Source organism: Oxyura jamaicensis, chromosome 3, assembly GCF_011077185.1.
Source record: "Oxyura jamaicensis isolate SHBP4307 breed ruddy duck chromosome 3, BPBGC_Ojam_1.0, whole genome shotgun sequence".
Taxonomy (NCBI): domain Eukaryota; kingdom Metazoa; phylum Chordata; class Aves; order Anseriformes; family Anatidae; genus Oxyura; species Oxyura jamaicensis.
The window spans coordinates 76,989,607-77,015,120 of NC_048895.1; the positions used below are offsets into that span (position 1 = coordinate 76,989,607).

The 25,514-nt window shown below is 38.7% G+C and overlaps 1 protein-coding gene and 1 long non-coding RNA gene across 3 annotated transcripts in view; one reads left to right on the top strand and one right to left on the bottom strand.

Moving 5' to 3' along the window:
- Positions 1-374: 374 nt before the first annotated feature.
- MMS22L (MMS22 like, DNA repair protein) overlaps positions 375-25,514 on the top strand; it is a 93,556-nt gene continuing 68,416 nt past the window's right edge. Inside the window, exons 1-10 of one of the 2 annotated variants that reach the window (XM_035319984.1) lie at positions 375-526; positions 1,821-2,010; positions 4,207-4,332; positions 7,414-7,466; positions 14,085-14,172; positions 14,265-14,442; positions 15,528-15,621; positions 17,525-17,655; positions 21,602-21,715; positions 22,902-23,081. In XM_035319984.1, coding sequence (XP_035175875.1) covers positions 1,823-2,010; positions 4,207-4,332; positions 7,414-7,466; positions 14,085-14,172; positions 14,265-14,442; positions 15,528-15,621; positions 17,525-17,655; positions 21,602-21,715; positions 22,902-23,081 — 1,152 coding nt within the window. In that variant the 5' untranslated portion in view covers positions 375-526; positions 1,821-1,822. Of the gene's footprint in view, positions 527-573; positions 718-1,820; positions 2,011-4,206; positions 4,333-7,413; positions 7,467-14,084; positions 14,173-14,264; positions 14,443-15,527; positions 15,622-17,524; positions 17,656-21,601; positions 21,716-22,901; positions 23,082-25,514 lie in introns of those variants that run through there. The other variant, XM_035319985.1, reaches the window with a different exon arrangement.
- On the bottom strand, positions 5,639-12,350 carry LOC118163440. Its single transcript, XR_004749055.1, has 3 exons — positions 12,339-12,350; positions 10,079-10,080; positions 5,639-5,848 (listed from the first exon to the last, which is right to left on the bottom strand). It is a non-coding gene; the product is annotated as an uncharacterized LOC118163440 (long non-coding RNA).

Sequence of the window (25,514 nt, forward strand, 5' to 3'; positions counted from 1 at the left end):
AGGCGGAAAATTTTCACCCAGAAGGTGGTGAGGGCCTGGCACAGGCTGCCCAGAGAAGCTGTGGATGCCCCATCCCTGGAGGTGCTCAAGGCCAGGCTGGATGGGGCTTTGGGCAGCCTGGTCTGGTGGGAGGTGTCCCTGCCCATGGCAGGGGGGTGGAACTGGGTGGGCTTTAAGGTCCCTTCCAGCCCGAGCCATTCCGTGATTCTATGAACACGGCCCCGTGAGGATCCTGCTGGGCACTAACACGGGCACCAACGGGAAGCGGCTGGGGCTGGCGCAGGCTGGAACGGGCACCGCGACCAGCCACCAGCGCCGGGGCGCCCCGACCCGCCAGGGCTGAAGCCAGGCAGGCGGAGGCGGGCAGAAGCGAAGGGAGGGAAGGGGAAGGAGGAGGCGGAGGAAGAGGCGGAGCAGGCGGTGGCCAATGGGCGCCGCGGCGCCTGCGCAGCGCTGGCCCGGTGGAGCCGCGCGGGCCGTACGGAAAAGCGCCCCGGAGCCCGCGGGGCAGCGGCGGCGCCTCCAGGTACCGAGCGGCCCGGCCCCGGCCGCCGCTGGCTGCACCGGCCTCTTGCCACGCTGCTGCGGGCTCGCAGCCGTCGCGGCGCCCAGGGCCGGCTCGGCTGAGACTCCGGCCCGGCGGGGAGGCGGCGGGAGGGGAGCGGGGCTGCTGCGAGTGGTGACCGCGGAGGGCCGTGTCTGCCTCCGTGGGCCTCGTTGCGGAGCTTGCTGCCGCTGCCCGGAACGCAGCCGGCTTTCTTCAGAAACCCGCGGTGGGGCTGATCTGGGGCCGTCCCGTTGCCTACGTGTTTCTGCAGGAGTGGGGAGGGGAGAGGGAAGTGGGACAGGAACTCATTATTATTATTTATTTTTTATTTGAGTTAATTTCTTGCCCAGGTTCTGCATTACCATCCTCTGGCCGCAGTGTGAGTTGACTTAGGTGAGAACAGTACAACACCTGCTAGCCACGAGACTTAACGTAGACTATTTTAAAATCTTTCTAGAGTTAATAATCTTAATTATGTTGCCCTCTTATCATTGTGGAAGTTAGTGCTATCTCATGCCAAGTTCTGCTCTTCCACTGTCTTGTGTAAAGCGGTTCACTGGTGTTGGGGGTGCAGTGTACTTCTTCTGGATGTGGTTTTCCTTTTCGTTTTCACTTCTGTGCCCCTCAGTCAGACTTTCGGGAGGTCAGAATTTCTGTAGAAACTTTCAGTGTTGGTTATGTAAGAATCAGCCATACAGCCATTTTCTAAGCCTTATAACTTCAGCATTTCAAGGTTCAGTATATGTATATTTACTGCTTCTCAGAAGGAACTTGAACTGTAATATTGCCTTAAAGACATGGACAACTGGGAGCCTGTAATGCATGATGTATTTTCTTGGTACAGTTGCTCTGGCTGCAGAACAAAGTGTTGCTGAAAGTAGCTTGCCCATTCTCCTTTCCTTGTACTGCATCCCTGCCACTTATTTTACCCTACTGCTAGTCTGACCCCATCATAACTAGTCAATATATAGAGCTGAACCAGAAGGAAATGAATTATTATTATTTTAGGATTAGCTTTTTGATGATGTATCTTCTTGAACATGTTGGGACTGGGGCAGATGAAGTTGCACAAATCAGAATTACATAGCAGGGCATGGAACCATGTCTGCCTTTTTCTGGTGGCATCTCTTAGTTTGATGTTATGGTTAAGCTGACATTGTCCTCACTTGAGCTGAAGGATTTTGGAGAGCTGTAACAATGCGAAGTTTATTATAAGAAATACTGCTGTTGTTGTGTTTTAATTAATTCATATTATCTGTTTATTTTCTGGAAGAGATGGAAACAATGGACGATGACTTTATGGCTTCCTTCACCCCCCCGCTTCTCACTGAAAGCTTGGAGATGGCAATGGAGGTGGAGAATGAGAACTCAAAGCCTTCTTGTTTTTCCTGTGCTTTCGACAACCAAAGTGGTGGGAGAATCTTCTCTGCAGAGTCTTACTTAGCAAGCGGGTCTCTTAAGAGGTATGTTGGTTTGTTTTTTTTTTTCAGTTACAGCATATTAAAACTATATTATATTTATTTTCACTGTTGTTTTGGTACCTCTGAAATGCTGAGAAGGTTTCCAAATGAGTTTATTCTTCAGCTTATATGATCTTGAGATCAGCTCTGTGGTATATCAAAGCATGGAGGGCAATTTTTTTGATACTCTGCTTTGATCAGTGTTTTGTGAGCTTATTTTAAGATATTGTTACAGACTTGGTAGAGCTTTTCTAGACAGACACTTCAAAATTGGCTTTGGCAACAGTATCCAAGCACCTTTAAATTTCTGTGGAGGCTGCAGTGCTGCTTTTTCCAGTTGTATGTTCTGAATACTGTACCTTTTTCTGTTATCCATGTAATAGAAACAAACTGCTTTGTCCAGTATTCTGAGGCTTCTGGCAGTATACTTTGGAGCTTTAATACCATCTTTTTGAAAGCTTTAGCTTTGCATGCATTCTGGATTTAAGGTTCAGAAGTCATGTGTGTAACAAGTAAGTATTTTCTGTGAAGTTGTAAAATTTTGCTTTAGTTAATACCTTCTTTCTGTCTGTGATCCAGCTTAGCTGTCTGTGTAATTTGCAGATCCTGCAGGGGTTGTCTTGTTTTTTAAGAAAAAGTATAATTTTTCTTTCCCAATTCCTTTGTACTGTTGAACCTGCTTACTGTGGCTTTCTCCTGCCAAGTGTTACATTTTGCGTTATTAGTTTTTTTTGTTTGTTTTACTTCCACAGGCTTTTCTGTAAAGCCTTCAAAGGGGTTTAAAAACCCTGCCTCCCCCAATCCCTACCTTATTTATCATATCTTTATTGGATCAGAGCGCATTCATTCACATCAGTGTCAAGTACAGGAGTGAGAGAGTCTATGTTTTTGTGGATGTATCAGTAATGGATTCCACACTGACAAAGAATGCATTCCGTGACAGAAACAATTTCATATGAAAACTCACTCAGGGACTTCTAAGTAGACAGGTTTACCAAGTCACTAACATCATGATAATTCTGTTGTGTCCTTTATTCACCTTATCTAATTGGACTGTAAGCTCTTGGAAAAGCCTGCATGTGAGGGACTCCTCTGTCTTCATTACCTAGTACAGGAGTAACTGGATTTAATTGCTGAAGGCTTCAAAACCCAGCAATGTTTAGGCTGAGCTACAGATGTTGTGGGAGCCTGAGCTGATTATTCAGCAGATGTGCTTTTTGCCTCTGATTGAGGACTGAATTGATAATAGTGCATAGTTCAAGGAGAATATGAATTTAGTGTGTAATATAATGAAAACCAAGTGCTTGCCCACAACATTTTCTTTTGTTGTAAAATAGACATATTTCTTGCACCTTGATGAATTTAGCTGAAGTATTTTATGAAAGTCAGAAGGAAACTTCTGAAATACTTTTTGGAATCTTTGTTTTTATTATATGCCTGGTTATGATTTTTAAAAATCTTTTTTAATTTCATTAGGGAAATACTTTTATATTTACAAAATTGTTATGTTAAGAAAATACTTTAGGTAAAACTTGTTTTTACACTTTATACAGATGCCTGATTTTATTCAGTTTGAGTAAAATAATATCTCTGATTTCTTGTATTTTTTACTTAAGCCAGAGCAAAGGGTGGTCATGGGCTAGCATTAGGTTAAGTTATAATAATAAAGTTGCATTCTGACCCTTATCAATTCAGATACCTAAAAGTGTGCTTTTGTAGGTATGCTTTTAACAGGGTGTTCTATATAAAAAATATTAAAATGTTATACATTTATTTACTAGTTTACATTATATTCTATAGTTGGTTATTAGGTCTGTACTATATATTAACAAATTCCAAGCATAAACTCTCATTGGACTGTTACCTAATGTAGTGGCCTAGTCTGTTAAGGCCAGTCTGTATGTTATGCCTCGGATAGTCCCCTCTCTAAGGTGGTATCTTGTTGATTTTTTTTCCTTTATTTCTAAAATTTACTGTGCCCTGTGACTAGACCATGTTTTTATGCCATTGAAGCTAAAGCTTGTTATATTTCATATGCTATGTTGCTTAAAAAAAGGCACAACAGCCTCTCTTCTGAGAGCACTCTACACCTTCCTATACACTGCTGGTACTTTTATAAAATACCAGTAATACACAAGCTAGCAGTAGATATTGTATTCTTTCAGTTTATTACCGAGGAATGTTGGATCTGTTTTACAGGGTTTTGCTGAGACTAGATCCTGCTCCAAATGACTATGAAGAAGATGTAGTGGACATGTTTGGTTTTCAGTGGGTTACTGAAATAGCACTAGTTGAATCCTGTGGATTTCTCTTTGGATTGCTCAGGTATGATGATGTTAGTATATTTATTATGTGATGAGGTTAGTGTATTTAGTGATTACTCCTCTCTGTAATCATACCAACTTGCTTTAAAGATGGAACAAACTTTTCAAGTTTTTGATAGTAAAATCCTGATAGACTATGGGCCGTGCAAGGTGTGTAAAAAGATTTTAACATCTGTGTAACTCTACAGTAAGTGATGAATAAGACACAGGTGGAATTAAGGGAAGAAGTAAATCTTGCATCAGGTTTGTAATACTATATAACTTAATTTTCTAAGCAGTGTGGAGCAAATCTTAGCCATCACCAGTTAAAACTGATAAATATAGTTATCACAATGGTGTTGTGATCAATTTAGACAGCTCTAGCTTCAGCAGTGTATGAATAAATGGTGTAAGTTTTCCATGAATAAGATTCTGCTATGCATATAAATAAAATTGTTTTTGGAAAATCTTAAGTCCTTTTTTGTGCAAAAGGAAGAGTGGAGGTTACAAATTAAATATTTTAAATGCTTGATGCAGCACTTTCAGCTGTTTGGATTAGGATAGCTTCAGCAATCTCTTCAGATACAGTTACTCAGTGTGATTAATTCAATGTAGTTGTTTAATCTGGTCAATGCAAATACACAGATCACCGATAATCTTCTTTGCTACTGATAATCCTCAGAACGTACAGCACACAGAGAGAGTGGATGGAAGAGGAGCTCTTTTATGATTCTACAAATATATGTAACAATATTCTACCATTCCTTTGATTGTAGTAGATTCTTCCATCCTTTTAGAGTATGACCAAGAGTGTGATGTGAAACATTAGTAGTGGGGTCTGGCTATTGGAACATGAAGGCATAGATGATAGGTGTATTAAAAACGGTATTATTTAACTCTAATCATTTGACACAAGGTTTTACTTCACTGTGGCTTTAAAAAAAAAAAAGGTAACGAAGCAGATAGAATAACTTAGTTAAAGGAAACACTGTATCCTTATCAGCATCCAGTTTGATCTGTTAATGAACATAAAATCAGTTCATGGTGAGCGGTGGAGTTGATTTCTTGAATGAAATCAAATCTTTGTAATATAAACCTCTATATAATTGTCATTTAATTGTAATAGAGATCAACATAAGGCATAATATGTTGGTATTTCTTAAATTGTACATGTTTTCAGAGGTACTGAACTGGTAGCAGTGATGATTTTTCTTTGCTGTGAGAATCTGGTTGCTAAGCTGTCTTTTAATGTGACAAGTCCCTTTGCAAAGATCTTCTATCTTTCAGTTCATTTGTCCAGTCATAAAATGGAATGCTTTCATTTATAGACCAGTTGACAACTGAAGGTAGGAAAGCTTCCTTTTCCAGCATGGAAGTCATACTTAGAAAGTACAAGTTATACTGATTCTTGAGAACAAGGTGGCTGGGAACCGTTCAACTTACAAAGTACAGATAATATCTATGTTCAAATCCATGCTAATGGCAACTCAGTAATTCTTTTTACTTGTGTCCACAATACAAATTTAATATTTTAATAACTATATAGTACAGCACACCTACAAGTTAAAAACAATAATTGCATAGTAAAAAGAATTCTTACCTGTAATTTTTTGTGACTGAGGATGTGTGAGTCAAAGTAAGAGCTATTTAACCATTTACGTGTGTACTGTTAAGACTATCTTTGATTAGTAAACAGAAGCACCAGTTTAGCTGCAAATATTTATCTGCAAATCAAATGATTTAATGAGTAACAACTAATGAGCATCGGTCTTTGAGGTACAAATGCAAAATGAAATTAAAATGGCTTATTAAACTGACATCTTTGTTGTGCTTGTCATGCCCCATTTATGGGTTTACTTTATGAGCCCACTGTATTACATCTTCTGTCAATTTTGTGGAGAGCCTTTTTTTTTGGTGCATCTCCTTTCTATCTGTCTGTTTTTTAACCTTTGGCCACCACAGCCCACTTGAAGTCTTCCAGTTCTAGACTTCTTTTCTTTCTAGCTGGTTGAAATAACTGAAAAAATCATACAGAAATTGAGCTTTGATTACTTTCAGCCATTTGTTTTTTTTCAGTCTCAGGTAGTTGACGTGGTTTTATACATGCAAGGAAGAGCTAAGGGAGGTGACTTTAATATGTGGTAGCCCTTTAATATGCAGGTTGGAACCTAATTCTTTGGATCCTTGTGTGCTCTTAATAGTTTCCAAAGTTGTTGTTTTTTTCCTAAGACTATTTGATCTGGGGTGGATCCAAGTATCCTGCTTTTGAATCTTTCAGTAGTTGCTGCTTTGACGCTGTAAGGACACTATAATACTTGGACACTAGGGCAGAGAGCTCCTTCCCCATTTTCTTTCAGTCTCTTTTATGCAGTTGTGCTTTTCATGTATTCAGTTTATTACCATGTTGTCTCCCTGGAGACTATGCTTGAAGACCACTTGAAAACAACAGTTGCTGCAGAATATGGCTGAGTACTTACCGATGCTACAGCTTTTCTTTATTTTCATTTCCAGTGGCAGTTAGCAGCCTTAAAAATGCTCTTCCTCCTCCACCCCCGCCCCAAAACTGAACTGAGTTTTAACTTTTTTTAGAGACACTTCTTTTACTCTGTTATAATTGTTGCCTTTAACCCTTTGAGCTCAAATTAAGCAGCAGACCGTTCTGTGGAGGAAGAAGAAAAAACTGCTGGCAGAATTTCCTAGTGCTCATTCAGAGATGAACTTAGTGTATACCATGAGGGCTAACTTTCAGGTTTATTTTGTGATGAAATATATGAAATATGAAGTTATTACATCTATGGAAAGATCACTTACAATGAATGGCTTTTGGATTTGCTTTTCCCTGTTATTTATCTAATTTTATATTTGTTGTTACTCATGTCTCAAAATCAAGAATAAACTCTATTGTCGTTCCTACATATTTAGATGTGTCTGTAGTCTTCCAATAATACTATCTCCCAGGTCATGTTTGTGTAAGCTCTCTTCAGAAATACAAAGTAAAGAATAATTCTTACCTCTCTATGTTATGCTTAAAACTTTACTAAAATGTATGTAAATAACTTCTACCTATAACAAGTACTGTAAACCTTTGTATCCTTTTAATTAGGCAGCAAATATACAGACTGGAAAACCTAGTAGAAATGAATTCATCTGACTTTGGTAAGTTGAACACATTTCATTTAATGCTGGGATAGATATCTGACTACCTTTTCATTATGGAACTATTATCACATTTATGTTTCAGCTCTTGATTGAGGGCTCATAGAAGGTGCCACAGAACAACATAAAACCAGCATAAGTTGCAGTAAGTTTCTAAGTGTAGGCAACCAGGTGATGTAAGGTGGTGTCAAAATAGGTACCTGATGTGGCAAAGCAGAAATGTTGCAAGTCAGTTTGGAAAGAGATCTGACTGTATAGGTAGGTGCACAGGACAATCCTGACCTCACTCACCTTAATGGGGAATTTTGTATTTATTTGACTTGAGCTAAGATATCACCCCTAAGTTATGATTTCATAAAACTATTAACTTGTTTAATTAAAAATCGAAACTTGCATCAAAAAAGCCCATAACTATTGTAGTTACAAAGGTAGTGGGCTGGGATTTTTTCTCTGTTTTATTTTGGTTTACATTTAAAGAAAAAAAATGTTTGCATAGTTTAGATTTATTTACAAACTTCATTTATCTTGTCAGCAGGATCAATGAAATGGGATCCCTGCAAACACTTTGAATTAAATACTAGGACATGAGGAGTGGTATGTTTCTGAAGGATTATTGCAGCCTTGGGCATATTGTAACTTTGAAGGCTGAATTACTCAGCAAGTTAAGTAATTACTCAGAAATACATTATTTGTAGTATCTTATTACAGATAGATTGTTAGTGTTCTAAGAGTACAGGTGAATTTTTTTTACATGATATTTTTTGACTTGATATTGTCATGCTGTGCCATTTAAATAATTGGAATTAATTCATTATCAAGCTTTTTTCAAATAAACTGGTGAAATAAAATATTTCTGTGTTACTATTAAAGTGTTTTAAAAAGTATGGGAATATGGATGCCGTTCTGTATCCAATTCTGTAATAGATCCATAATATTCAAATGTCTAATTGCTTAGCGAAAATTTGGATTCTGTGCCCCTGCTGATGCTACTACTCTTTTTTTTCCTGCTAGATCATATGTGGCCTTAGTTTTTTGGGGGGAAAAAAAACAAACTTATGTGACGCTAACTTTACCTGAATTTTAGTAACTTTGAACTACAAAAATAATTATTCTAAAATATGCTTCTAATAATGTAATAAAGAGAACGCAGTGATTTTCTGGTGAATCATTGCTTTAACTCTTTCAATAGCCTCAAGCAGGGATTAATTCTTGAAGAAGGCATGTAAAACAGGCATGGAGCTGATATAAATGCTTGAGAAGCTCTGAGGTAATCCAAGGGAAATGTGTAAGTGCTATGTGTTTGTATTCCTGGACTAAATCTTAGGAAGTTAAGACTGAATAAAAGCAAAATATCCTGTTGAAGTAGGTCTATGGACCTGATTAGAGAACTATTTTTGGAAATGCTTCTGTGTTCTGAGACCACATTATGTAGAACTTGCAAGACATGGTATGAATTTTACTTGTTGCACCAACATTTGTTTGTGACTTAGATTAAGTCACTGATGCATCTGTTATTCAGTTACCCCTTTGTACAAGCAAGTTAATAATGGAGGGGTATTGTGAGGATAAAATATATTTTAAATGATCAGACTGTGGTGATAGGCACTGTTAGTATCTTAAGGTATTGTCATAATTTAAAACCAAATTTAATTTTAGCTCAGTAGAACTTTGTGCACATATATTTACAAAAATACCAATATCATGCATTTCAGTGAGTGCACACTAAGTGCTTGTGTGGACATTGCTAAATTTAAAGAAGCTATTGATTCCCTTGAAGGCAGAGAGGCCTTCAAGAGAGATTTTGATAGACTAGAGAATTGTACAACCATAACGACCATAGAAAACAAGAACAAACGCTGGATTCTGTACCTGAGATGGTGCTAACCTGGCTTCACACATAGATTTGGGAGCAAGTGGCTGGAGTGCAGCCCTGGGGGTTTTGGTTAATGGAAAGCTCAATACAAGTCAACAAAATGCCTTGATACCAAAGACGCCAAAATATCATGGGGTGCGTTAAGCACAGTGTAGTTAACCAATCAAAAGAAGTGATTATCCCACTATACTAGGTGTGGCCTCAGTTCAAGTACTGTTTGTGGTTTAGGGCTCCACAAAATAAGATGTACAAACAAAAATGAGAATGTATTCAAAGGAGAGCAACAAAGATGGTGAAAGGTCTATAGGACATGGCTTGTGAGGGCAGCTGAAGATACTTGGCTCTTCCAGCTTAGAGAATAGGAAACTGGGGGTTTCTCCTCATTAGCTTCCTCTCATGAAAAAGGTGGACAGCAGAGGGAGGAGCTGATCTCTTCTTTCTGGTGACTGGTGATAGGATGTGAGGGAAAGGGATAAAGCTGAATTGGTGGATGTTCTGATTGACATAAGGAAAAAATCTTCACAGAGAAGGTGGTCAGGCACTGGCACAGGCTCCACCTGGAAGTGGTCATGGCCCTAAGCCTTCTGGTGTTCAAGGAGCATTTGTACAATGTTCAGAGATAGGGTTTAACTTTTGGGTTGCCCTACGTCAGGAGTTGGTCTGTGATCCTCATGGGTCCCTTCCAACTCAGAATATTAGAATCATGGAATCATTATGGTTGGAAAAGACTTTCAAGAACATCTGGTCCAACCATCCCCCCTACCACCAATATCACCCACTAAACTATGTTCCTAAGCATCATGTCCAACCTTTACTTAAACACCCCCAGGGATGGTGACTCCATCCTCTCCCTGGGCAACCCCTTCCAATGCCTGACTGGTCTTTCTGAGAAGAAATGTCTCCTGCTTTCCAACCTAAACCTCACCTGGTGCAACTGGAGGCCATTTCCTCTTCTCACAGATAACCAGCTAGAGGCCAACCCTCAGCACCCACTTTCAGGTAGCTGGAGAGAGCAATAACGTCTCCCCTGAGCCTCCTCCAGACTAAACAACCCCAGTTCCCTCAGCTGCTCCTCTCAGGACTTGTGCTCTGGGCCCTTCACCAGCTTCATAGCCCTTCTCTTGGCTTGCTCCAGGGCCTTGATGTCCTTCTTGTACTGTGGGCCCAAAACTGAATACAGTACTCGAGGTATGGTCTCACCAGAGCTGAGTGCAGGGGGACTATCACCTCCCTGGTCCTGCTGGCTACACTATTCCTGATACAGGCCAGGATGCCATTGGCCTTCTTGGCCACCTGAGCACACTGCTGGCTCATGTTCAGGAAAGCGTTGATCAACACCCCCAGATCATTTTCCTCTGCACAGCTTTCAAGCTACTCTGCTCCAAGTCTGTAGCACTGCATGGGGTTGTTGTGGCTGAAGTGCAGGACCCGGCACTTAGCCATGTTGAACCTCATCCCATTGGCCAGTTTTTAACCCAGCAAAGAGTGCACCTGTCCAAGCCAAGGGCTGCCAGATTCTGCAGGAGAACACTATGGGAGACTGTGTCAAAGGCCTTGCTGAAGTCTAGGTAGACTACATCAACAGGCTTTCCCTCCTCCACCAGGTGGGTCACCCGGCGATAGAAGGAGATGAGGTTGGTCAATCAGGACTTGCCTTCCATGAACCCATGCTGACTGGGCTTGATCCCCTGGTTGTCTTGCACATGTTGTATGATTGCCTTCAAGATGACCTGTTCCATCACCTTACCTGGCACCAAGGTCAGGCTGACAGGCCTGTAGTTCCCTGGGGCCTCCTTACAACCCTTCTTATAGATGGGCTTCACATTAGCAAGTCCTCAGTCATCCAGGACCTCTCTGGTTGACCAAGACTGCTAATGGATGATTGAAAGCAGCCCAGCAACTACATCCGCCAGCTCCCTCAGCATCCTCAGGTGCATCCCACTGGGGCCAATAGATTTGTGGGTGTCTAGCTTGCCTAAATAACCTCTGACCCAATCCTCTTATCAACCAGTGGAAAGTCTTCCTCTCTCTAGGTTTTCTCTCTTGCTTCTGGGTTCAGTAGTGCATGGGGACTAGCCTTAGCAGTGAAGACTGAAGCAGAGAAGGCATTCAGTAACTGCCTTCTCTGTATCTGCCATCATGAAGTCACCCACCTCATTTAGCAGCACACCCACATTTTCCTTAGTCTTCCTTTTGCTGCTGATGTATTTGAAGGAGCCCCTGTTATCCTTTATGTCTCCTGCTATATTTAATTTTAGTGGGGCCTTGGCCTTCCTCATTGCATCCCTGCATTCTCTGACAATGTTCCTATATTCCACCCAAGCATTCTGTCCCTTCCTCCACATCATGTATGCTTTCTTATTCTGTTTAAGCTTTCCCAAGAGCTCCTTGCCCGTCCATGCAGGTCTCCTGCCCCCCTTGCTCAACTTCTTTCTTGCAGGAAAGCATCAATCATGAGCTTGGAGGAAGTGATGCTTGAATATTAGCCAACTCTCCTGGGTCCCCTTTTCCTCTTGGGCCCTGGGCCAGGGGATTCCTCCAGTTAGGTCACTGAAGAGGTCAAAGTTAGCTCTCTTGAAATCTAGGGTTGCAGTCCTACTTTTTGCCTTGCTTCCTCCTCATAGGATCTTGAACTCCAGCATCTCATGATCACTGCAGTTGAAACTGCCCTCAACCTTCACATTTCCAACTAGACCATCTCTGTTAGTACCAGATGCAGCAGCACCCCTCTATTGTTGGCTAATCTACCGCCTGCATCATGAAATTATTCTCAGTGCTCTGCAGTAACTTCCTGGACATTTGCTGTGTTGTCTTCCCAGCAAATACTGGGATGGTTAAAGTCCCTCCATAAGAACCAGGGCCTGGGAATGTGAGGCAACTTGCAGCTGCCTGTAAAAGGCCTCATCTGCTTTCTCTTCCTGATTCAGTGGCCTTCTATGCTTCTATCTTGCATTTAATTTCCTATCTACCTGAGTGAACTTTGGAGACTTGTTAAGGACAACTGTGTAATATGGAAATGATATCAAATCTTTTCTTATGCTCTGATTTTTTGCCTTTCTTTGAAAATGCCTTTTCTGTGCTGAACACTGTACTGTTCCTCTTCTGTTCCACTTATTTCATTGATCGATGTATACGAAAGATTTTGTAGTGAATTAATGTAATATAAAATTTTGCTTAAACAGAACTTCAAAGAACTTAAACAGAACTACAAAGAACAAAGCAAATTGGATTGCCTTCCCCTGGATGTGCAATCGAATGAAGAAGGCAGCAAAGAGATTTGTGTTGGGTCTGTCTGGGATGGAGTCACCTTTCCCTGCAGCAGCCCACACAGTGTTGTGCTCTGCACTCATAGCTGGAACAGCACTGGTATCAATCCAGTGTTGCATCTATTGCTGCATAGTGCTGGCACAGCATCAGGACTCCTTCCAGGCCCCCAGGAGCCAGCAGGCTGGGGGTGGGCAATTGATGGGGAGGGGACATCACCAGGGCAGCTGACCTAAACCAACCAAAGGGATATTCCATAACACCTGATGTCACACTCAGCAATAAAAGGGGGGCTCTCATGGGGGAGGGTCTCTCCTGAACAACCGGTACGCGTTTTGAGGCCCTGCTTCCCGGGACGTGGCCGAACATCGCTCGTTGATGGGAAGTAGAGAATAACTTTTTTTTTTTTCTTTCTCTCTGTGCTTCCGCGCAGCCTTGTTGTTTCTTTTGTTTCTCTTTCTCCCCATTCCCCTTTCCTTAATTAAATCATTCTCATCTCAAACCTCGAGCTCTTTGTGTTGTCTTTTCTCCCCCTTCCTCTTTGAGGAGGGGAGGAGTGAGAGAGCGGTTGTGGTGGAGCTCGGCTGCCCACTCGAGTAAAACCATCACAAGATTTTACCCTGCTTCTTCTCTAGTGCTATACACTTTTCATTGGGGTCTGCTCAAACTCCTTGTTTGCTGTTCCCATTTGTGGTGCTCTTAACAATGATAACATTGTGCTTAATCAGGTACAAGCGTTGCAGGCTGACTGGTTACTAGACATTATGTATACACATTATTGGGCAGTAGTTATTGGGTATTTAAATAACTGTAACCATATTTACCTAGTTATGCACTCAATTTTATTTTTCTGTAATAAATGCTGAAAGCTAGAAAAGAAGGTGTGGGGAAAGAGGCAGAAAAGCAAGGGGAAGTGCGATGCAGCCACAATAACTAAATAATGGTGTACAGAGCCACAAGTGAAAGGCAGGATACAGGATTGTGAATGAAAGACTCTTAGCTTCACACATCTTAAGGCACTGTACAGCATGTGATGCTTCTTAGGAAGAGAAGTTACAAAGCGTGTTTCCAAATAATGTTACGCTTATGAGTTTCCCTAGGAGAAAAGGATGTTGAGAAATCACTTTAACAATTTAAGTATTTAAGAATTTAAGATCTCTTGGAAGCAGACACGGAGCTGGGCAGTAGGGCTGAATGATTTGTTCTAGCACTGATTGCTTGTCTCTGCCACCTTTTCTGAGGGATTGGATGTTTTCTTTTGCCTTTATATGGGGATATGTGCCTGAGATAGTAAGATAAGGAATGGCTCACTCTGGCAAGATGGCATTTGGAATTGGGTGTTTGCCAGCAGGCACCTCCCAACTTGGTTTCAGAAAAGTGTGGCTTTTTACTGGTCTGTTTTAATTACTGTGGGGAATGCACGATACATGGATCACAGTGTGGGCACATCTGATCTAAGCTATTGATCTCTTTTATTTCAGGTCAAGCTGCAAACTTGCACTCTGAAGCAGAGGGCATCAGGCGTCAGTGTATTGAGTTTTTGCATTATGTGAAAGTTTTCATCTTCAGGTGAGACTTGTACACAGTTTACTAATTTATGTTCTAAGCTTTTTATAGCTGCATCTTATCCATTTTCTGATTACGTGTGTGTGTGTGTTCAGGTATCTGGAACCCCCTAAAGTCGATAATGATGGAGTACTCCACCCATATGAAGAACTAGAAGCCCAGTTACCATCACTGTTGGTGGAAGAGCTTCATGCTTTGACCCTGCATATTGGTCACCTTTGTGAACTCCCTAGTAGTGTCCTGGCAGCATTCACTATTCAGCAACAGGCAAAGGTTGATAGCTTTTAAAATTTTAAATTTATTTTGTGAGAGTATGTATTGTTTGATTAATTTTGTCTGAATAGAAAATAGTCTTTCTTCAAATTGGAATTATGATTTTTGTTTTCTTCCTTTGTTACTTTATAAACTAAATGTCATCCCATGCTTAGCTAGCACACCTAATGAGCTTTGGATTTTATGTTGCTTTTTAAAAATTATTTTTATATTTGAATAGCTTTTACAGTTATTCCTGCCTTATAGAAATGATAATAAGGTAAATATATAGACTTGAGTTAACATAGCATGTTTAAAAAATTCCTTGCTGTATGTCCTTGATAATGGCTAGAATTTCTGAACTTCCTGGTAGGAGGGGCACTTTTAAAGAATGCAGTCTGAAATGTGATTTAAAATAGAAAAGGAGTGTGCATATAAAGAAGAAAAGTGCCAGTATGGAAGTTAAGCAACTGCAGCATTGAATGCAAGTAAAGTATTACTCTACTAAGATTTGTGTGTATATATAATTAATGCTTTCAAAAAGAAAAAAGGAATTTCAATCTTAGGATGCATAAGCTTATATCTGGAGAGGAACGATCCACTGACCAGCAGCATTGTGAATCTTTCTGTTCATTTAGTTTGTCAACAGGGCCACTGTTGAGCTAATGAGAGAAACAGTAATTCCAATCAGTCTTTAAGGAAGAGAGTAGTGAAATTTTGGAATTACTTTAAGAGCATACTTCACTTTAGCAGTGTGTGTGCTATCTGGTAGAACGCACACTGCTAAAGTAAAACATTTTTTTGCTGGAAAGAAAAGGATAAATAGTTTTAATCTGTCAAATCTGGATCCGGACACTGCTTAAGTCGTAGTTTAGATCATATTAAAGACTTCACAGGCATCCTCTACAGGAAGAATTGTCATGAAAGTTTCTTTTTTTTATTCTTTTAACTGCATGACATGTTTATATGTTATAGACTATTTGTTCTTAGATATCCATAATGTTTACTGCAGGCAAAATATATGCGAATTTTTTGTCTGTCTTAGTACAGTATCCAGAATTCGAAAAAGAAAAGTTACAAATAAATGTGTTTATTTTTACTCGCAGATCTTTCCACCATCATGGCATTTATTACACCTACACTTGGATATCCATTGGTTAGTGCTGGAAATTCTTCATGTACTAGGTGAAAAAATGATGAGTAAGTATACAATATTTTTCTTGAACTTATTCTTGTATGTATGATTGATTCAGATTTCTCATCTTAATTTGTCCAGGATAATTTCCTACTTGTAGTAGTTCTTAAGCATAGCTTTAAAATTCAAGTTTGGTGAAGGTAGGTTTGATTTTGTGAATCTTGTGAAATGTTTTGGCCTGTGTATCTTCGTTTCATTAAACTTCCCTACCTGTAGCTCAAATTAAATGGAATAGTGTTAGGGATTTCTTCTATCAAAATTTGACCAAGATAACAAAGCTTGTTCTCAACCAATGTTTGCAATGTACTAAATATTTAATAGCAAGACACATTTTGAAATTACAAATATACTACAAAAAGTATTTTTAACAGTGAACAGCAATTTGATGCAAACAATGTAGGATGAGTTTCAAAGGATGGACCAGAACAGAGAATCAACATTGCTAACAGAGAATCAACATTGCTAACCATATACTACACTAAAAAAAGTACTGGACAAAGGAAAGAGCGTTAGTCAGAGGACTTTGTTTATAAACAACCAACCAACCAACAAAAAAACTTACCGGGCTTTAAAGGGGCAAAAAGTAATTGTTTATAGAAACTATAAAAAATCATAGAAAGCAATTGCAGTAGTTAGGTGGCTGAAGAAAAATTCTTAAAATAGAAAGTGAACATTATTTTCTTTGTGATAATTACGTATATTGTTCATCTCCATGCTAGCAAAATCACAAAAATATTTTTTCTCCTGTAATCAGTACCACTGCAATAAACCCCGTCATTATTATAAATTATCTATATAATTTCTATAAAGGAATTGTAACAGTTGAAGTGACCTTGAGGTTTGGAAAAACGCAGTGTATGTTTAGCCAAACTAATGGTATGGAAACTCAGATTAGCTTTCACAGGTTTTGGGTACAGTCAGAACACAGCTTTCCTTAGCTTAATGCATTTTCACTGGTTTTGCATGCCTGTTTCTGGAGAATGCATGGATTGGCTGTTCTGTAAAACTTCCAGGTTTCTCTTTATGATGGCTTAGGATTTTTACCCTTTTGGGACCTTATGGAGAAGGGATAGACAGCCTGGTGGATGCAATTTGTCCTCCAGAATTCTGTATTTATTTCTAGGTAAAGTTCTGAGCAGTAATATAGTAATCAATTTATGGAGCAGAAAGATTGTGCTTTTGAACAACAAAATTCACTAGTCAAGACATGTCTGTGTATATTATTTTGTCTTGTATTCTGTGTACCTTGTAGAATTGCTTCTGTTCTCATCTTATTCTGTAAAGCATGCTGAATGGGAACTTCATGCTGCTGAGACCAGTGGCAAGGTTGTGGATTTGGGGCTTCACCCTGCATAAACTACAATCTTGTTCTACATATTTTCTGTTCCAATGATGTCAAGGGAGTTGTACCGTTGGAAAGCTTGGGAGATAAGATCTTATAGCCTCTTAACTTTACCTTTTTATCTGTGTTAATGTCTACAAATGCTCAAGTTGGAATATCATGCCAGCTTTTTACATCAACACATCCTAAGGAAAGTGTTAGACCTCTCTAGAATTGTTTGTCATCAACTTGCATATCTGCAAAATATGTTGTGATTTCAGAACATGCGCACTGGCATGTGACAAAGAGGAACCTGCAGAAAAATAAATCTTAATTTCCCTGCAAAACTGTGCCAATTAAAGGCTATAAAATGCCAAACTATTCAACTGTCAACCAGAATAATATCAGATTTCATTGTAGTAATGAAGGGACTAGCTTGAATTTACAGTGGACAAGCATTTCCAAATGAGTTTGTAAATTAAAATTACATACAGCTCAGCAAACCAATCCTAAGATATATAGGATAGGAAACAAATCACGTCTTTCTAAACTAAATAGATATAACTTTCTTTTGTTATTTTTTTTAGGACAAGTTGTGTATGCTAACCATTTCATAAATCTAACTGGAGAGAATTTAACCAATAGCAGTTTATTTGAAACACACTGTGGAAATCTTGTATCTGATTTAATAAGCTTGTCCATCAACAAGTATATAAAGGTAACTTTTTTCCTTTATATAGGATGTGGGCAGTTAGATACTTCTTTCAGGATACATGTGAATTAGTTATTGTACCAATGCATAGATGACTTCTTACTGCTAAGTTTTAAATGTTATGTATGGCTTAATATCTCCATGTTTTAAAGAGTGTTATTTGTTAGGAGCTCAATTTGTGTTATATTTATTCATGACCATCTGGCAGTTGAATGAGGGAGTACTATTGAAATGCACTGTGTACAGAGCAGAAGTGAGTGCCACATTTCATAAGTTCAGTGTTCCAGGTTTAATGCCAAACATGGCACAGTCTAAAAGGTTTAGAGCTATAGATGAAAAAAAAATACTTTTCAAACTCTCAACAGGAACAAAAAGAATAACTGTAATCCTGGCAGTAAGTTAACTGGACATTTACAGAATGTCATATTACAATTTATTGTTACATTTCTTCCGTTTCTACAACCTCATCTTTCTCTGACAGCTCTTTTACGTTTGTCAAGGGAAAACTTATTTTTTTTTCTTTCCTTCTTTAGCTGCAGTGTTTTTCTTGCTTGTTTTGAGCACTCCAAAGCTAGAAACTCATAATAGCTCCATATATCAGCTAGTGAAAGAGCTGTGCAATCTTCTCTGACTGTGTTGAAACCTTCTTTAGATAGGCATGTGTGATCTGTGAACACAGGACTGAACTGAGACCTCCAAGTAGCAGTGACCACTATATAATTTATAATTTTCATGGTACACAGACATGGAAAATGGACTCCCCCTTCTTTCATATTGCCGTTTATGGAGTCAGTGGGAAAATAGCTGTAGCATCATTTGATAACTGTTTTTTTAAACTATCTCTGGAGAGAGTTGTCTTACGTTTCAAAATCTGTTTTAATCTATTAAACTATCAGATAATACTGCAACCTCCCCCCCTCTCAAAAGGCAAAAAAGATGTAAAGGAAGATTCAAGTAGGATCTGTTGACCGTTGTGCTTGATGCTTTGAAATGCCAGATATTTAAATTCAGATTCATCCTACTTCCACAGAGCCGCATTACAAAGAGAGAAGATTGTTTTGCCACTACTGTTTCTTCAGCTCTCCCTAGGATTGGGCTGCATATCTTAAACTAGTTACATTTGAGATTGATTTCTGAAGTGGAGCTTGGACTTGTGCTGGATAAACCTCTCTTCAGCTGGTGCCTTCTCTAGTAGCCTTTGGTTCCTGCTCTAGTGTGCAGTTGTTGCTGTAATCCAGCAATGGATGTAATGTTCCTCAAAACCATTGAAAATGCAACTGAGACCCATAACGGATGACAATGTCAGCTTGTCACTAAAACATGTCTTAAACTTTGGGCTGAGAATATTCAGAAGCACAGCTTGTAGCATTTGTGAGTGTTCTTGGAAGGTGGGACATAAGCACCAACCCTTTATACTCATGTTTTCAAATCTGTGTTTTGGGGAGTTGTAGTGTCAAGACACTTGACAAGGATCACATGCTGATCTCATTGTGCTCTGAGATACATTTGGCAGAGACATATATATCCCTTCTTTCTATTCTCAGCAGCACATCCCTGGCACCAGAGCTTTGTTGCCCCAAGTTTACCACAGTTTGCCATTCTTACCAAGATACTGAAATCCTGCTGTTGCAAGAGGCGATCCAGACTATCTCTGAACAAAGCAATATGGGTTAAACAAAGGATAAGTGACATTTCTATATAGTGCCTTGCTTTGATGCTACTAGCCATCCTTTATCCTGGGTCATATACGGCACATCTTGCAGAAGAAATCCTGCTGTCCTGTAGAAAAGCACAGTAGTAGGTACAAGTTGCTGCAACAACTGGTACTCAGTGTAAAAGTCCTGAAACTCTTAACTTGTAAGACAGGTTGTGTACCTAATACTTCCATAAAATCCCCTGGTGTTAGAGTGCATCTGCAATACACAGGCTGTTCCCTTCTGAGGGATCTCATTGCTGATGAGTCATAACCAGGGTACTTTTGAGGCTGCTTCAGTTTTGGGAAGTTAGCAGTTACATAATGAATTTTTGATAGACTTTACTGGTCTCACTGATGATTATTCTCAAGGTAATATTTACGCAAGATTAATTCAGGTTATTGAGGGATTCCCATAATAGATCTTTAGCTAGAAGCATGTGGAGGCATAGGCATATGAAAAACTCTAAGTAGCAAATGTGGAATGTGAATAATAGAATTATTTAAAATATTGCAGTCTTGGTCTCATGAGATTCTTAAATTGATGCTGGGTCCACCCTGACAATTTCATGGAGTAAGCAGGATTTGTTATCGAAAGAGAAAAACAAATTGTTACATTTAAGACATACGAAATGTAATTTATATGTCAAATACATAGAAAATCATATTTATAATTAAGTGTTACAGTATTTAAATCTAATTTGGAACTATATGAGAACAGTCATTGCAAATACATTACTCTAAAGGTGGATGATGAATAAAAAGTCTGTATACTTATAGAATATTATGCAGATTTGAAACAGAAGTTGAGACTGGTGATATACTTGTTCTTCTAATTGTGAATGCGGTTTTTATTCATTCACTCCCACTTCTGTAATGTCTCTTTCACACAGCTTCTACTGTTATTGGCATTGCGTATTTTGATTTAATTTTTAATTTACACTGTTAGGTTGCCAAACCCAGAAATGATTTTAAATCCCAGTGTGATACAAGAACAGTTGTGCATGAATGGAGCAGGGAGAGCAAGAAGATATAAAAATCCAGGATTCAACTCATCAAATTTAGGTGTCTAGGAATTAGTTGGCTAGTCCCCCCTAGGCTCCCTTTATTTGATGTGAAAGTATAGCAACAGCTTTTCGTACTGCAGTGTGTTGGATGAATAGGTCTCTCTAGGTGCCCATTCCCCTCTATTGGTTTAAAAGGGGTGTAGGTTAACTATTCGTACTTGGAGTACTGATTGTTTTGGGATAAAATGAGTTTAAGCTGATTTGTCTTACTCTTTTCTTACTACATTTTTGGCATTTTGTCCCTGCTGAAGGTAAAATGTCCTGAATTATGCTCCTTAAGTAAAGTTTTTCGCACCTTTTTTACTCTCTCTGAATACAGCACAGTAGATTCATAAGTCCTAAGACAGAGTAAGTAAAAGTTTTGTCTATACTATAATTATTTTAAATACAGTGCTGGTAGATCTTAAAAACATTGAAGCGTAGAGAGAATTTTCATGTATTTAGCACTTCCTTTAGCTGTTTTGCTTATTTTGTTTCACAATTCAGGGAATGTAAAACTGAAGGATGATTCACAAGAAGACTGCTTTGCATTTGAAATGCATCAGTCTGAGTGAATTTTGTTAAATATGGAATAGTAATCAAATAACGTACATGACTTGAAATATGCTGTTTTCTGCATATTAAAAGAATGCCTTGCAGTAAATTTACCGAAAAGCAGATTTTGTGAAATGTTGTGGGAACATTAACATCCTCGTGCCAACAAAAACATATTCTAGTAGCATTATGCCTAGTCATTAAGGATTTTTCAGTTAAAAATAACAACAATAATAGCTATTAAATCATTTGAAATCTTTCTCTATCTTCCCCAAAACATCAAGAAAATCTAATCAATCATTTTTTCTTTTCCCTACTGTCAGAGAACGAAACAGTATTTATTGCCAATTCCTTTTCATTTAGGCCTCAGAAGCCCATTTTCATTGCATTAAATAATGTTTGAAAGTGGCTCAGAAGAAACTAAGAAATAGTACAACCTATAATGTATGTAAAATCAGGAAACAGTCTTTGTTGTATGAGAGATGTCTTTTGACTGTTAATGGGATAATACGCTTTCTAATCTGTAATTGTATCCGTATTAATTAAGCGGGGGGGAAAAAGGTGTGTGCGTATGTGTGAAACAGGAAATATTGGTACATAAAATGCAACTTCAAAAATAATACTTCTCTGAATAATTATATTACATACTGTCTTTTAGGTGAGACCTTCTGAGGCTCTTACTAGTCACCATTATCCCTGTGCCTGCATTAAAGAATTGTGGACTCTACTTATTCAGCTGCTGGACTTCAGAAATAAAGGGTCTAACACAGAGGTAATCGAAGAATACTGTTACATATGCATTCATGTTACATATGCAGTCCAGTCACCAAATGTTCCCGGACTGCCCTGAATGCACTAGTTCACATATCTGACAATGGAACTGAACTTCATTTTTGCTTTAGGAGGACTGTGTGCTCACGGTGATGCTTTAGGCCACGTTCTTTAATGTGCATCAAGTCCTAACTCTAGGTTTGCAGTATACCATTTGGTTATGGCCTAAGGTACTGTTAAACTCAGTAGCTACTTGTGCTAAGGAAAGCGAAGGAGCAGACTGAAAGCTGTATGGTAGGACATGTCGGAAAAGAAACTATCTTTACACATTTTTAGTAATCATTTGCAATTTATGTATTATATCACACAATTACTTATCTCCAGGTTTTAGAAATGTAAGAACAGCCAGACTAATGATCGATCTAGCCCATGTTTCTGTCTTTGATACCTGTACCTAAACTACCTATAAAAGAACAACTTGGATTTTGATTCTTGTAATTGTAGCGTCACCCAGCTGAGGTGGTTGAAATGGAAGTGCAAAGAAGTTCCAGAGAGGTTCTGCATAATTAGGGAAGATGCGTGCAGTCTGTAGGGAGGCATAATATGCTATAAATGGGGATCTGAGCTAAAGAGATTAATCAGTTTATCAGTATTGTAATGGACTGACTTTGAACAAAACAGGGAATTTGAACCTCAGTTTGCTGTCTTCCAGACAGATTCTCTACAGTTTACTACTATCTCTTCCTTTGTTAGGCTAGTCTGGGACTAAGAGTTCTTCAAAAATCTGTTATACCAAGTATTCATTAATGAACTTTAATATGAACTCTCATATGAGTACAAACTTGGTGATCCTTTCTTCATTGTCATTCCCTCAGCTCTTAATTTTGTCTGTGAAGTGTCATATCATAGTCTTCTTGTGACCAAAGGTTTTGCTTTCAAATTGCCATCTACTGGTATTTGAGGGAAAGCATCCTAACATAGCTCCAGTTTTTCTCTCGTAATGCTGAACGCTAGTCTCTGTTATTTTCTTTAAGTGACTGTCGTGTTGCTTGTTTTCTGTAAAAAATAAAAAAATAATAATAAAACTGATCAATATGACAGTATTATGGAGAACATCGTTAAGGTAGGCTTTAACATTCAACACAGTTCCATTTTTATGGAACAGTTTATTTTTGGATTTTCTATAGTGTTTCTGGAGCTTGGTGAACAAAAATCTAAAGAATATCTTTGAAAGACCAAGTGGTTCTGAAAGGACATCTGTTTTTGAAACAATTCAGTGTAAAGACCCATTGAGCTTTAGCTGGTGGATTATTACTCATCTGGCATCACTCTACCAATTTGACCGTAATGGAGATCTAGATGAAAAGGTGAGTGTGCTTTTTTCTAAATAACTCAAAGTTATATTTTATTTAGATCTCAAACCTTGCTTATTTATTCTTGTTGACAGAAAACAGTTCATGTTGTTTTAAAGGATTTTTCACGTTTGTTTAAATGAAATCCTTCAATGTTGGTAGTATTAAAAAGCACTTTGTACAAGTCCCTTGTAGCATTCCAGCAGCCTTTGACATATTCATATCATACACCAGATAGGCAGTAGGTTACTGTATTAAGGAAACTTGAAAAATCTGTGCTAGTTGCTAGCACATATATTTAATGATGTGGTGTGTGTTTTAAGACTGTCTGCCTGTAGCATAAATGCTTCACTGAGTTTGCTGTTCTAGGAACCGAGCACATTAGATTGTACCCTGTGAAGTATAAACCTCAAACATTAACTGTGTAGATGGTAATGCCACTTGGCAGCGGGGAGAAGTGGTAGCTCTGCTCTGGATAAATTCTAGTCTGGCTAATTGTATTCTCTTTACATCACAACATTGGCATGTTGACATGCATATATATATATATGCATGTAGCTTAATTTTCTGTGATGCCTGATACTGGCAGACACTGTTTAAAAACTGATAAATTCCAGCTCCTGGAAGTAAGTGGCAAGACGTTTACTTTTAGGGCATGGTCTTAGCTTTTCCTTCCAGCTAAAGTAGGCTAGGCCATGATTACTGACTTTTTTTCTGAAAATTTTGTTGTGAGGGACTTGACATTATCATGTATTCTGAGAAGGGCCTAGGTAAGACCTGCACATGCCATTCTTGCATATCTGTAAGTTGTATGTGGGGTTACGCTTTGGTACTGGCACATCAAATTGTTGCATGAACCCCACTGTAGTTTTCTGCAGTTTTGCAGCATGTAAACCTTGACTCTTTTTTCAGTCTCTTAGTCTGAGATTCATCCTGTCTAGTTTTAGCTTTGTTATCATTGATTTTGAAGGAAAAGGGCACTTATTGAGGCAATTCATCCGCTTTGAGTGGCACGAAAACTGCCAGTTTTCCTCAGTAGACTATAGAGGGAGCTGATCAGAAGTTAGAGATAGCTGAAGACCCAGAAATGAAGCTTGTTTGTTGTTTTGTGTGTTTTACATTTCAGCTGGACTTCCCCAGTTCCCTGAGCATCAGCTCTAAGTTTCTTGTGGAGTGTCTTTTATTACTTCCAAATTAATTATATCTATTGAAAAGGTATAGGTTGTACCCTTTTTCTACTAAAGTATATACCAAGATTTTAAAAATGTTTCCTGTTTTGATGTAGGATGAAGGATTAAAACCTTAAAACATGTTTATGAATTGCAGACCTATGCAAAGGGAAGAGTAAGATCACATTGGTTGATCAGTTTATTATGATAACTTATCTTTTCCTCCCCTGTTCAATCTTTAGATTTTTAAAAGCATTAGAATATAAACAGTGAAGGAATGAAGAATGTTGATGTTGTACTTCTGTGAATGCTTTCATTCCTAGGTCAAATTAAACTTTCTAATTAAAAATTACTTTAATCGATTTTTATCTTGCAAAGGTCCTGAAAAAGAAAAAAAATAGGGAAGTCAGGGTAACGTAGTGGTTGAGTGCTTGGTTAGAAAACTCATAGCTGATTCTGTTGGCTAGAAGTTCTGGTGAACATACAAATGCTTATACGTTTCTGCCACTTGTGGGTTGACAGATCCTTTGGGATCCCATGGTACTGGAGCGAGGGGAACCACAGTCCACAGTATATATTTCAGAGGGACATTGGGAAGATAGAATTACTACACTCTCAGCTTATTAGAGGAACTTAGATGGAGAGAAAAGGTTATTCCCAGGTTGAATACAGAAACTAGTGTGGAGGAGACATTTATCTTGGGTTTCTTGTATTTTATGCCCTAATCAAAATGCAGTGATACTGTTTACTTTGATCATTGTTTTTTCCCCCCATCTCTCATAGTGATACATACTATGTATTTAGCCTCATGAGAGATTATTTTTTGCCTGAGGCACTATATTATTTAAATAAGCCAAGCAGACATTGAATGAGAAAAAAAAGATGCCTGTTGTTCTTATTTTAAAGTAAGAATCTGAGATGCAGTGACAGGAAGTGATTTGCCCAAGATTAAACAATATTTTTTCCTTAGAGCCCATCTGGGAGAAGAGAATTTCCAAGTCCCAATTTGTAAATCACGAGACCATCCTGTGCACACTTCTTTTGATGTTTCCCATACTCTTTATGTTCAAACTGTTAGCTGTGCTTCACATTTTTTTTGAATCTTGTTGTTTGTCCAGAGTTCCCTGTTCTGCTGCTACTGGGGCTTACAAAAAAAAAAAAGAGCAAACCTGTCAGCAACAAGAATGCAATCTGTCGTAAATGGTAAATAGTTGATGGTAATAATTTATTTTTCTTCCCATGAAATATATCCTCAAACATTCTTTGAAGATAGTAGGAT